Here is a 13,105-nt window from a genome sequence, read left to right as displayed (position 1 = left end):
TCCAATCCTCTGGCCTTTCTGGAGATTCTGTGAGCTATATAATACCCTCAAATAACCCCCTTTTTGCTTAACTAGCTAGAGTAGACCTTGCTGCAACTAGAAACCCTGACAGATACAGGATTTTCTTAATTAGTGATTGTAATTAATACTCTTAGTCTCTTTTACTAAGAAAGTAAAATCTCCAGTGTCCAACACAATTGCTCGCCAGTTGATCCCTGGTAGATTCTGGCTGCAATTAGGCAAATTCTGGTTACAATCTTTGAATCAATGACCTCCCCAGAGCAATCCTGTCCCCATTCCCAGGAAAGCTATATTCTGGTTACGCACCTTTCAATTCTTATGTCTACATAAGACTATCAATATTCGCTCTTCCTCTGGGTATATAATAGAGAAGATGACTAAAGCCTCTTCTTGGATTAAGTGGGGTTTCAACACAGGAGAATCTCTAGATAAGAGTTTCCAATTTGATATCTAGTATCACTGAAATTGTACCAAGGCTAGAGTGTGGCATTTGTACAATATTGACATAGCAACAGGAAGAACCACTAGACAGGAGTGTGGTGAATTTTAAGGCGATTTTTAACTAAACCAAGTGGGATTGTTCGCAATTTCCCAGAGTTCAGGTGCCAACTCCGGATATTAAGTGCCCTCTCTTCCCCCAAGCAAGTCTTTTAAACTTGTGGCCTTATTGGGAATCATATCACAATGATATTCTCCAGTCTCTTTTCAGTTTAATTGCTGAGTAGGCTCAGCCTTACTGATGTCTTTATGTTCCATTCCAAAATTTAAAGACCGTGTTTCCCACACTGCAGGTCATGCAGTTTGCATATTAAGCCACTACCTTTTTCCAAAACAAAAGAGGACAGAAATCAAACCAAAAAGTTTTAGGAAAAAAAAAAAACAGACCCCAAAAAGGCAGACAAAAGAACAGGACCTGGTGATGTGTTTGATGAGAAGGATAATGATGAGGGGAAGAAGGATACTTTCTGGCCATGAGCTCAGAGACTCCATTAAAAAGCCAGAAAATGGTGCTAAAAGAGAAGAAAACCTGAAACTGATTCTGCTCCTACACAACAGGATGGATTTAGAAGATTCACTGATGTTCTCTTCCTCATCTGTTCCATCAAGGATACCTCAGATGAAGGTCTCCAGGAGCTCTATTTAATGATGCTAGACATCAAGATTTATCTAACATGACCAGAGTGTCATGAGCTTATAATGCCCAGAGGCAGCTTGGTGCAACTGAAAAGGCAGTGGTGTCAACCTGACTTTGAATTTGAATCACCCCTTACAAGCTGTGAAGTGTTAGGCAAGTTGCCTACCCTCTCTGGGCCCATGCTTTGTCATATATAAAGTAAGATAAATACAATGTAGTGCACAGAGTTGATTTGAAGCTGAAATGAGGAGTGCCTATCACAGTGCCCGATTCAAAATAGTAAGTTCCTTACCCCCTTCTTTCCTGAGTTAAAATAGCAGGAAGCCCTGTTGAGTTGTTCTTTCCAAAAAGGAAAAAATAATATATAATTTTATTGCTTTATAAAAATATTATTTAAATGACTTTTTTATTGCAGCTTCCACCAGTCTTTGATAAATGTAATGTGTGGAACTTTTCTTTGAGCATTTACTTTTTATACACATATTTATTCAGCACCTGCAATGTGCTATGCCTTATTCTAAGCAAAAGTGACACAGTAGAGAACAGAACAATCAGGTCCCCGCCCTCCTGAAACTTATACTCTGATAGATGTCTTCCAGAACAGTTTTAGAAATAATGTTTGAGAGAGCACAGGCAGTAATTTCTCTGACATAAGTCTTAGCAACATTTTTCTAGATAGGTCTCCTGAGGAAAGGGAAACAAAGCAAAAATAAACCATTGGGACTCCATCAAGATTAAAAGCTTTTGCACAGCAAGGTAATCAATGAAACTAAAACAACTTGCTGAATGGCAGAAGATATCTGCAAATGACATATCCAATAAAGGGTTAGAATCCAAAATCTATAAATAACTTAAACAACACAACGCCAAAGAAACAATCCATTAAAAAATGGGCAGAAGACATAAGCAGACACTTCCCCAAAGAAGACATCCAGATGGCCAATGGGTACATGAAAAGATGGGCAATGTCACTCACCATCAGGAAATGCAAATAAAACCCACAATGAGATATCAACTCAGATACAACACATCAGAAAGGCTAAAATAGAAAATGCAAGGAACAAGTGTTGGTGAGGATGTGGAGAAAAGGGAACTCTCACGCACTGTTGGTGGGAATGCAAACTGGTGCAGCCACTGTGGCAAGCAGTATGGACGTTTCTCAAAAAGTTAAAAATGCAACTACCCTAAAACCCAGTAATGGCGCTACTGGGTATTCCCCAAAGAATACAAAAACACTAATTAAAAAGGATATACATGCCCCTATGCTTACTGCAGCCTCCTTTACAATAGCCAAATTACGGAAGCAGCCCAAGTGTCCATTGACTGACGGATGGATGGAGATGTGGTATATATACACAATGGAATACCATTCAGCCATAAAAAGGAATGAACTCTTGCCATTTGCAATGATGTGCATGGAGCTAGAGAGTACAATGCTAAGCAAGATAAGTCAGAGAAAGACAAATACCATCTGATTTCATTCAAGTTTGGAATTTAAGAAACAAAACAAAGAAAAAAAGGAGGCGAACCAAGAAACAGACTCTTGACTAAAGAAAACAAACTGATGTTTACCAGAGGAGAGATAAGGGAGGATGGGGGGAAATAGATGATGGGGATTAAGAGTACACTTGTCATGACGGGCACTAAGGAGTGTATGGAATTGCTAAATCATTATATTGTACTCCCAAAACTAATACAAGACTGAATGTTGACTACACTTTAATTAAAACTTACAAAAATAATAAGAAATCATGCTCCAAAAAGTGTCTTCTTCCATTTAGGAGTCCTCTTTGCACATCAGTGTTAGGCTTTACCTAGTGCTGTGAAATATAGAACTCGCTCAGGCTAATCCCATTTTCAATTAATTGTATATACCTTAATTTTTGATATTTGAAATTACAGACTGTTTACCCACTTAAAATATTTTACCCCCATTTTTCAAGGTGAAAGCATGAGCCAGACTTATAACCTTCATTATATATTACCAAATGAGAAAATGGAAAACTATCTGCCAGTCCAGTTCAAAAGAAATCCTCACATACTTGTCTTTGCCAAATAATCCGAAGGGTCTTCCTGAATCATGTCCCCACACTGTCCTATCTATTCCAGACTTTTCAACATTTTCCATATCCACCCAGCCCTACCACCATCCACCACCTAATCCTTCTCTCATTTTTCCCTACTCATCCATTAGACTGCAGTCTCTCTCCCCCACAGGAAGGAACGGAGTAGATTGTGTACACGTGTGTGCACACATGCATGGGCATGCATGCGTATACGCACATGTGAGTGTGTGTGGTCTCTATGAGTTTCAAACTCAGTAATTCTTGATTCCGGCTGATACTGAAATCTTTCATGGGACATCTTAATTTTCAAGGCTACTGAGGCTGAGATAGCTGGTCTGGGTTATGCCTGGACAACTGGGAGTTTTAGGTAGGAAATTCTAATGTGCAGGCCAGGGTGAGAACCACTATGGTAGAACATGGAGACTTCTTTAATCCCTTTTCTTTCCAATGCTCTATTTATGCTGAACATTTTGGTTCTCTGTCTGGCTACAAAGTAATTTGGACACTGTATATCTCTGAGTTCTTCCAGTTTTGGAGAAGTCTCACTGGATAGATACGGCCACTAATTTTCATTAGATCTGTGTAGTTGTCTCCAGGCAAGTAATACTCGTAAAGCTGGCACACACGCACTCATGTACTGACCCCAGCCTCACATCATGCCTTCCAAATACACACTGCAACCAGCAGATTTCCATGATCTGCAAAGGGCAGCTTGAATCCTAGATGTGCCATCTGCAACTCTAGCCTGCATCTGGCCACCAAGCAGTTGAAGGTAACCATATCCACGGACAACTCTATCAGAGGCTAAAGAGCTAGGTCTGTGAAATGAGTCCTTTCTGACTATCAGCAGCAGGCCAGCCAATCCTCCTGATTTTTGGAGGTATTTTATCCCCATTTTCATTTATTATGGACTTCATTTTTCTGAGTTTCCCCTTATATTTAATCTGGTCAGTAAGACTTTTCTGGTCCATTTTCAAGCTCAAATATGAGCAAAAAACAGGGAGGTATCTTAGAGTTCCCAGAGACCTACTGTATTCATTTGCATGGGTGGCTTCAACAATAGAAATTCTTCTCAGAGTTCCAGAGGTGAGAAGTCTAAGATCAACAGTCAGCAGGGTTGCTTTATTCTGAGGTGTGTCTGCTTGGCTTGTCGATGGCCATCTTCTTGCTGTGTCTTCATACAATCTTCCTCTGAATGTGTCTGTGTCCTAATCTTTCTTTATATGCCAGACAGATTGGACGGGGACCCACTCATATGATTTATTTCACTTTAAGCTGGCGCAGGGTGGGGGGACACCATTCAGCCCCTAACACCCATGAAACAAGACTGCAATCCCCCCTTGTCTGCCCTCAGCTGAGATTCTATTTCTGTGAAACCATAGCCATGATATTTGTTTTGGTTCCCCTTCTCTGGCATGAGAGCAGAGTGTAACTTTCTGGGAATGACTAGAAAGACAGCCCTATATAATTTTAAAATTCTATGATAAAGGGACTTGGTAAAACTGAAAGAATTGTGAGAAATACAGGAGAAATGTAAAATCATGTGGCTGACTTCATGCAAACTATATATGCTGGATAATCTAGAAGAGACCTGATTTTAGATTTTCTGCCTCATGATCTTCATAAATGTGTTCATCATACTTGTCAGGATGCAGTCTCGATTTAGGACTTGGAATATACAGTCACCATTCAACGACTGGCGTGTTCTGCTAAATTGTTTATTTGTGCGAGGAGATTATTCCAATCCCCACCCCCACTCCCCATCTGTGCAGAGGATTCTAATTTGAACTCATCAATTGCCTGCTGAAAAGCACTGGTGTGATGCTCAACATAAAGGGCTTTTTCAATCCCTTTCTTGAGGTAATTCACCTAAGATTTCCCTCTAGAATATTCGAGTCTCCACATCTGAAGATCCAGCATGACCCATTAACATATGCATAAAGAAAGCATGCTATGATGACAGGAACCTACCTTGAGGTTTGGGCTTAGTCAGTTTGCCACAAGGCTTGGAGATGGTGACTGTCTTCTGGCAGTCGGCATTGTGGAGGGCTCGCTTCAGACTTCCGGTTCTGGTCTTCAAGGCCGTATTCAGGTCACATTCTCCCCAGGCCTGGAACTGGTATTTGCACTCCGCTAAAGACAAGGTAGGATGAAAGAGAAATCTTTGAGTTCCTCTAGATAGACACTTTTCTTTTTAACTTTTTGCAGTGGGATCATTGTAGAGTCACATGTAGTTGAAAGAAATATATGGAGAGATCCCTATATCCTTCACCCTATTTCCCCCCAATTGTGATTATCTTGCATAACCAGAGTCCATGGACACAACCCGGAAATGCAGAGGGACACATTCCTCAGGGGTTATTCATGTTCTGCCAATTTCATAGACACTCAGTTGTGTGTACCCATGAATGTGTGTGTTTAGTTCTGTGTGAAGTGTCACTTCTATAGATACGAGCAAACACCAATACCATTAAAGTGCAAAAGAGCTCCAACGTGAGAGTCCTCTGGGTTATTCCTGTCACAGGCTTAGCTTTGGCACCTTTCTCCCTTTCCATCTCAAGTCCTGGCAATCACTCATCTCCTCTCCATCTCCGTAATTTTTGTCATTTTAAGAATGTTATATAAATGGAATCATACAGTATGTAACCTTTTGAGATCAGCATTTTTTCACTCAGCAGTGAAACATTTCCTAGAGGTCCATCCAGCTTTTGCGTTTCAACAATCAGTTCCTCTTTTTTTTTTACTGAGTAGTATACATAGTAGGCATATATCACGGGTTGCTTAACCATTCACCAGGTGAACGATAGCTGGGTTGTTTCCAGCTCTTGGCTGTTACAAGTAAAGCTGCTATCCGCGATTTGTGTGCAGATTTTTAGAGGAATGTTAAGTTTTCATTTCTCTAGGATAAATGGCCAAGAGTGAAACCACTGTGTTGTATGGTAAACAGATGTTTATTCTTACATAAAAAAAACCTGTCATATCCCTTTTTATTTTTCTTTGTATTTTTATTTTTTTGTCATATCCCTTTTTAATGTGACTGTACCATTTTACATTTCCATCAAAAAGGTATGAGTGTTCTAGTTTCTTTACCTCCTGTCTAGCATTTAGTGTTATTTGTAACTTGAGTCCTTTTGATAGGAAGGAATATATAGGAATGTGGTATATAGTGACATCTCACTGGTTTTCATTTCCATTTCCCTAATGAGGAAAAGATATTCAACATCTTTTCAGGCATTTATTTGCCACCTATATTTCATCTATGGTAAAATAATTATGTCTTTTACCCACTTTCTAATTGTATTCTTAGTTTTGAGAGTTCCTTACATATTCTAGGTATACATTCTCTAAGACACACTTCTAAAAAGTGTGGATCTGTAGGTGGATCTGTAGGGGATCTATAGGTGGATCTGTAGGGGAACCTATATATAATTTAAGACCATTGTGTCTGAATTTCACCATGCCCTTATAAAACTTATCACCATTCATAAAAAGTATCTTAAAGATTATAGAGGATGAAAAAGATAGATACAGCATGTATATTCATTGTTTTTCTTTACTGGATTATAGGTCAGAATACATTTCTGCAGAGAATAAGAATATTTGGGGCACTGTGGACCACCATGGCCAAGAAAGACAAGGTCTGGAATGTGGAATAAAGAAGTAATCTGAGTGTTCACTAGTGGGTTTAAAAGTTGGAAGTGTTGAAAAGGATTCCTTCCCAAATAGGCAGATGAGGCCTGTAGGGGAATGACAATAGTCAGGGAGAGAAGAGTCTATGGGAAGTGACGATAAGCAGGCCTGCTGGATTTGATACGTAACTCTATTAACCAGTGTGGATGGTGCAGAAAGATTGAAAGAGAGAGGGGGCCTGAAAGTCATAGAAAGAGGTCTGGAGAAGGAGAAGAATAAGTAAGAGAGGGGGCGAGGAAGGAAAAAGGAATGAGAACTAGAGGGAGACAGAGGAGAGAAAATAGATCAATGCACACTTAGGAGGGATCAAGGGTATATTTCAAAAAAAAAAAAAAAAGGGTATATTTCATGTCCTGATTGGTACAAGAGTGGTTCTCAATCTGGGACTGTTTTGACCTCAGCGGTCATCTGGCAATATCTGGAGACATTTTTAGCAGTCACAGTTGGTGGAGGTGAGGAGTACTAGAGGAAACTAGTGAATTAGAAGCCAGAGATGCTGGCAAATATCCTATAATGCACAGAATAATATCCTACAATGCCCTCTACAACAACAAAAAAAATACACAGCCCAAAAGGATGGTAGCACCAGAGTGGAGAAACCCTGGGGTAAGGCAAGATATCTGGCTATTTGCAATCTGATAAAATCAACTTACTTAAAATAAGTGGTAGTCAATCTGAAAAAGATAATTGGTGGAAAAATGCAAGCATTAGCTCAGAGAGGAAGATTAAATCAATAGGACAATAGCGGTGGGGCTTACCTCCAAATTGCTTTTTCCAGTTGCAGGGGATCTTACATCTCTGGGTCTTCATGGTTTGCTTACACTCAGCTCCAGTCCGGGTGCCCTCCCGGGTGCCCAGGCCACAATCCCCACTGGTGGGCACACACACACTCCACTGCCATTCTCCACAGTCAGACTTCTTCACTTTTTTTTCTGGAAAGAAGAATGGAAAAACAGTCAACTTCTGGAAAACTCTCATTCCTATAACAAAGTTCATTCCAGAGCACCTTAACTGAGGGGTCTGTGCTTTTTGCCTGCATCTTCCCTGTCCAGTCAACAGGAGCACTTTGATGAGTGTTAACCAAATGACGAATCAAGAGAAGGGAGAAGGAAAGCTGAAGGAGATAGAACCAATACTAATGTAATTCTAGGTGCGAGGGGCTGTACCAGGGATTTAATGACATCTCCTTTTAGGAGCACACGCCTCTGTAGAAGATGTTCAAAAACAGTGAAACACGAAAAATAAGGAAACAGTCTATTGGAAGTCACGGTTGTCAGATTAGCATCTCATTGCAAGTCAATGTTCTTTTCTCTGTCTTGGAAATGGAATCGCATAAGCTAAATGTGGTGGATCACAGACATACACAGACTCCCAGCTCCACAGCCTACTATTTATGACACTGGGAGTGACACAGGGAAGATGCTGTATTGCTCTAAGCTTCAGTTTCCTCCTTTGCTAATGTAAGATAAAACAAAAATTCCTTGCAGGACTCTTTCTGAGGAAGAGCGGCAACCTAAAGTAAGACACCTGACTGCCCGTCAGTGTTTTGTACATGGTAGCTACTGATATGATCATTATGTTAATCGTCATCATATCTTAGGGCTTATGATGGATGGTGGGGGGGTGTCAGGGGTGTCACTTAGCTTCCTCTAAATACATGGAAAGAGGAAGAAAGGATGGGAAGAAGGAGGGAGGGAGGGAGGGAAGACAAAAATCAGGTAGTTGGATCAGATAGACATTAATCCATGAGCAGTCTTGCCTTCACAACCCTACAGCTTACCTGGCTTCTCTTTCTTTCCCGCTTCAGCAGTGTCCACAGCTGCCAAGATGAAAATGAATGCCAGGAAGGCAGCTGCAAATTTTCGACGCTGCTGCACATACTGTTGGGACTGCATTCTAGGAAAAAACAGAGCAACAGAAGAAGGTGGTGTCATCCTAAGTCAGAGAGGTAGGCTGGTGGAACTCCTTAATGGAGGGCACCATTTTCCATTTCTGGAATAGATTTTTGGAAGATTTCTATCAGTGCTCTCAGGCTGAATCTATCTTTTCTCAACAACAGCCACTGAAGTAAGTGCATCTGCAATTAGTCAGATATTCACCGACAAAAATACAACGGTTCTCCATATAAGAACTTCACACACAATCATTTGCTTTGCTGAGTATGACTCAGGAATTAAGGAAGCAAAAGAATTTTCATGGCATGTTTTTTGAATGGACTCCTGCAGTTAATGTTGCTGACGGTGACACATGGTACTGTGTCGAGAACTACGGTCATCTTTGTAACAATCCCTAGAAACAACCTTGGTGTTGTAGTCCACATGGATAATTTGAATGACACAGCTAATGGATTATCTGGGCCAGCATATTATTTGCCTTTATCTTTAGATGTGTCATAATGACCAACATCTCTGACTTTTTTAAACGTTTCCTATAATCATGATTATTTTATCACCACTGTTCCATTATTCATTGGTCCACCAAAGAGTGAAGCAGAAGACAGAAGTACAGCTAACACACTGATTTATTTCAAACACGTGTGTAGCTCACATACAGTCCTGAAATCTTCTAAATTCTAGGATAAAGAGATTACACTCCCTCATAATTTAAAATTCTCCCCATTTTATATGAATCAATAATCCCAGATTACATTAGAAAAACTGTCCTAGTACTTGAAGTCACTCATGACAACTAATTGTCAACATGCTCACCCATGGTCATTAGCTCTGAGGATTTGTTTTTCCAGAAGAGTGATTTTATATTTCCTTGAGTGTGCACAACAAAACCTCACACACACAGACACACACACACACCCAAAAACACACAGGACTGAGATCATCTGGTTCTACAGTTTGTTTCTATAATTCAAAATCATCTATGAAATGATATCCTTGTCTGCAAATTTGTCTCCCTCTCTGTGTCATGGGAATACTATCCCTTATTAGTGTTTTTTTTTTTTTTTGATGACTTTGGATTCCATCGTATGAATGAAGCATATTTCATTTACTAATTAAAATGAGTATTTTGGTCATTTGGTCCTTTTGCTGACTCATAAGTCCTAATTAGCTATTCACCATCTCCATCACTCTCTAAACTCTAATACTGGATGCTCTGTTCATCCTCCTAATGCTGAATTTTTATAACTATACTTCACTAATGCTCACACAGAAATATTCCTATTGATTCTGAGACTTTTCCCGTGCCTTTCATTGGGCATGAATGATATGTAAAGCCAGTCTAGACTTCCTGGCTGGCAAGACTTCTTAGAGTTGACTACCCTGGTGCATCCATACTGATATATATTGCCATATATTTGAATATCATGTAAAATTATTAGGTGTAAAGTGAATCAAAGTGAAGTTCTCCTGTTGTTTTCTCCAAAGGCTGGCTGAGAACCTACTCTCAGTGACCACTTTAGAGGCAGTTTTTTTTTTCTTTTTTAAATATTTATTTATTTGAGAATGAGAGAGGGAGACTGCACACAAGTGTGTGAGTACAGGGAGAGGCAGAGAGAGAGAATTTTCGAGCAAACTCCCCGCTGAGTGCAGAGTTCAGTGCAGGGCTCAACCTCGGGATCCATGAGATCATAACCTGAGCCAAAACTAAGAGTTGGACGCTTAACCAGCTGAGCCACCCAGGAACCCTCATTTGAGTTTTCTCAAAGGGTAAATTAACTTTTCAATTCATAACTTTAAATGTATTTCTTTCCGAGTTAGAATTTGCTTTTACTTTTAACAATTACCTAGGAATACCTGAAGCATTTAGATACTGGATTAGAGTCCTTTGAGAATTCACCAGTTCCCACTGAGATAGCACAGCTCATGAGCAAACTTTCTGACCACACAATGGGCTGATCCTTGTAGGTTCTTGTAATATTTGCAGCAAGAGGAGAGGGCAGGAGCCCTTGGAGCCCCCCAGAAAACCACAGCCACACCGGCAGGCACAGTTATTAACAGAAAGGTGCTCTCACTGGCTCATTTTAACCTGGGCATTTCTAGTTTTACATTACTAAGTTCTTTTACATTTATTTTCAAAAAGCTTTCTCTTAAGTCAAATTCACTTCATTTCAAAGGAAAAAAAAAACCCATCCAGACCAGAATTTCCTAAGGATAAACTTGTTTTAAGTCATGAAGTTACCTTACTCATCGAGTAAGCTGACAGGAAGGAAGCAGAGAGAGGAATTGGATGAAAATTGGGAGAGTTAGAATGGAAATGCAGCCATTCTGTTTCTGATATTAATTCAGAACAATTCAGAACCTTAAGAAGTGGGTGAATGGTGAATTTCAGTTTTAGATGCACTGAGGAAAAATGCACACAAGTCCACGTGTACAGGAAGTCTATCTGTGTAAAATATGCGATCGGCCATGGGGTGAGTTGGAGAATATCTTTCTTCTCATTTCCTTCGCCCCTACCTCCTATTCTGCTTGAGCCTATATTTTGATAGCTTAGATTCTTCTGGCTGGAGAAAATGAATAAAGATTATTTAATAGAGTAAGGGGTTTTAGAAAAGGGAGGATTGAAATTATCCCCAAATTCGAGTGTTCCCAAACAATGTCCAATTAGCACGCTGATGCCTGCTGCTGTAGTAAATACTTGAGTCTTCAGTACATGTGTAGCTGACAGTTCCCCTGCTTGTGGCATCTGCATAGCTGATTGTTTATTTGTCCTTAGCATCAAGTAAAGGCAAAAGTTCTCTCTGTATATAGTTTAACCCTGTCCACTCTCCAGCAGGGTGCGAGATGAACAGAGACAGAGACATTGATCACAGCTCAGTTTTTGCACTGAGGGAAATCAAACAGTGGAAGAGGATGACTTGCCGAACCGGCTGTTCTTTTGAACCGTTTCCTTATTTTCACCTCCTCTAACTTCCATCTTTCGTTGTACTTGCCCTGATAGATTTAATTTCATAGGGTTTAATAGTCAAATAGAAGACTGCCTTAGATGGATGGTGGTTTCTGGAAATTACTGTTGAGTTAATCTCCATCACTCATAAGTGTAAAGCTCAGAGATGAAAGGAAATTAAAGTGAAAGAAATTAAAGGAAAAGTGTTAGTTTATTAAATCCTCATCCCTTCCCTAGAGAAAAGCTGACGAGAAGGGGGAAAAAAAAAAAAAGAGAGTTCCATTTCCTTTAGCATTTTAATAGGATCTGGAATTTTAAAAGGTGTTCAACCTCTGGTATAAACACAAGACAAGGATGCTAGAATCGAATTGGCCCCTTAGTGATCTGTTTGGAAGGACAAACATGGGAACTGGAGGCAGAAGCTTTGGCTGAGGCTCCAGCTCCACCACCTAATTTTGGGAATGTCCTCAGGCAAAAACCAATCATTGGAACTTCTGTTTTGACACCTGCAAAGTGGGAGTGATTATAACTACTTGAGAGGCTTACTGTGAAAATGCAGATGTAGACAGAGAGCCAACCCAGAATATTAAGAAATGTATGATTAGTTGCTGAATAAAGTTAATTCACCCCTACACTCTTCTTACCACAAAGAAATATTCTCTTTAACTTTTTAAATTAAGATATATCAACATACAGCATTATATTAGTGTCAGGTGTACAACATAATGACTCAATATTTGTATTGCAAAACGATAATACTTCTTAATGAGAAATAACAGGTGTCACACCTTGAACTATCTAGCATCATTCAAAAGCAAAAGACAAAAAAATGAAACCGAAAAGGAGAAAGAGATATGATTTGACTGTCAACTGAAGATTTGTTCAGCGTGATCAGGGCACAAATTCATTCTGCCTTTTGACTTCTTAGGTTAAAATAAACCTGAGGACCTTTATCCTCAGTATTTTCTTTGAAGTTCATGGAAGTCAAGAGGTTCCATGTTGAGAATCAGGGATCATATCAAGGCAATTTAACTTGTATGAAATGTGGGGAAAAAAAAATCTCACTTTGCAACTGTACTTTATGCCCTCGGGGTGGAGAAACCATTCCAATCCCCTTTTTCTGTTTTAAATACCTGGGCCAGGGCCCCAGTCCATAGCAGCTCCTTGGTAAACTTTCTGCTAGTGAAAAGTATCACTAAAACATGGCATCAGAGGAATTAATTTGCCAGCTCAACTGATTTTTCAGTCCTTTGTCTAAGCCAAGGGGATATGAAATTTACTGAGGAAGTTAGGCTGCAGACAACAGCCAGAATCTAAAGCAGTCATACATAATCAGTGCAGAATGTGTGTGTGT

The 13,105-nt window shown here is 39.8% G+C and overlaps 1 protein-coding gene and 1 long non-coding RNA gene across 5 annotated transcripts in view; one reads left to right on the top strand and one right to left on the bottom strand.

The window, feature by feature from the left end:
• The window catches only part of PTN (pleiotrophin), a 100,837-nt gene that overhangs the window by 14,809 nt on the left and 72,923 nt on the right, over positions 1-13,105 (bottom strand). For both annotated transcript variants that reach the window (XM_038559442.1, XM_038559443.1), the window contains exons 2-4: positions 8,693-8,808; positions 7,671-7,844; positions 5,194-5,355 (exon numbers count right to left, since the gene is read on the bottom strand). In XM_038559442.1, coding sequence (XP_038415370.1) covers positions 5,194-5,355; positions 7,671-7,844; positions 8,693-8,807 — 451 coding nt within the window. In that variant the 5' untranslated portion in view covers position 8,808. The remainder of the gene's footprint in view (positions 1-5,193; positions 5,356-7,670; positions 7,845-8,692; positions 8,809-13,105) is intronic.
• The window catches only part of LOC111090243, a 99,763-nt gene that overhangs the window by 71,574 nt on the left and 15,084 nt on the right, over positions 1-13,105 (top strand). For all 3 annotated transcript variants that reach the window (XR_005371261.1, XR_005371260.1, XR_005371262.1), the window contains 2 exons: positions 6,790-6,860; positions 8,720-8,860. This is a non-coding gene — a long non-coding RNA (uncharacterized LOC111090243). The remainder of the gene's footprint in view (positions 1-6,789; positions 6,861-8,719; positions 8,861-13,105) is intronic.

Source organism: Canis lupus, chromosome 16 (assembly GCF_011100685.1).
Source record: "Canis lupus familiaris isolate Mischka breed German Shepherd chromosome 16, alternate assembly UU_Cfam_GSD_1.0, whole genome shotgun sequence".
NCBI lineage: Eukaryota > Metazoa > Chordata > Mammalia > Carnivora > Canidae > Canis > Canis lupus.
Note: the sequence above shows the minus strand (reverse complement) of the source record. Positions and strands in the feature narration are given on the sequence as shown.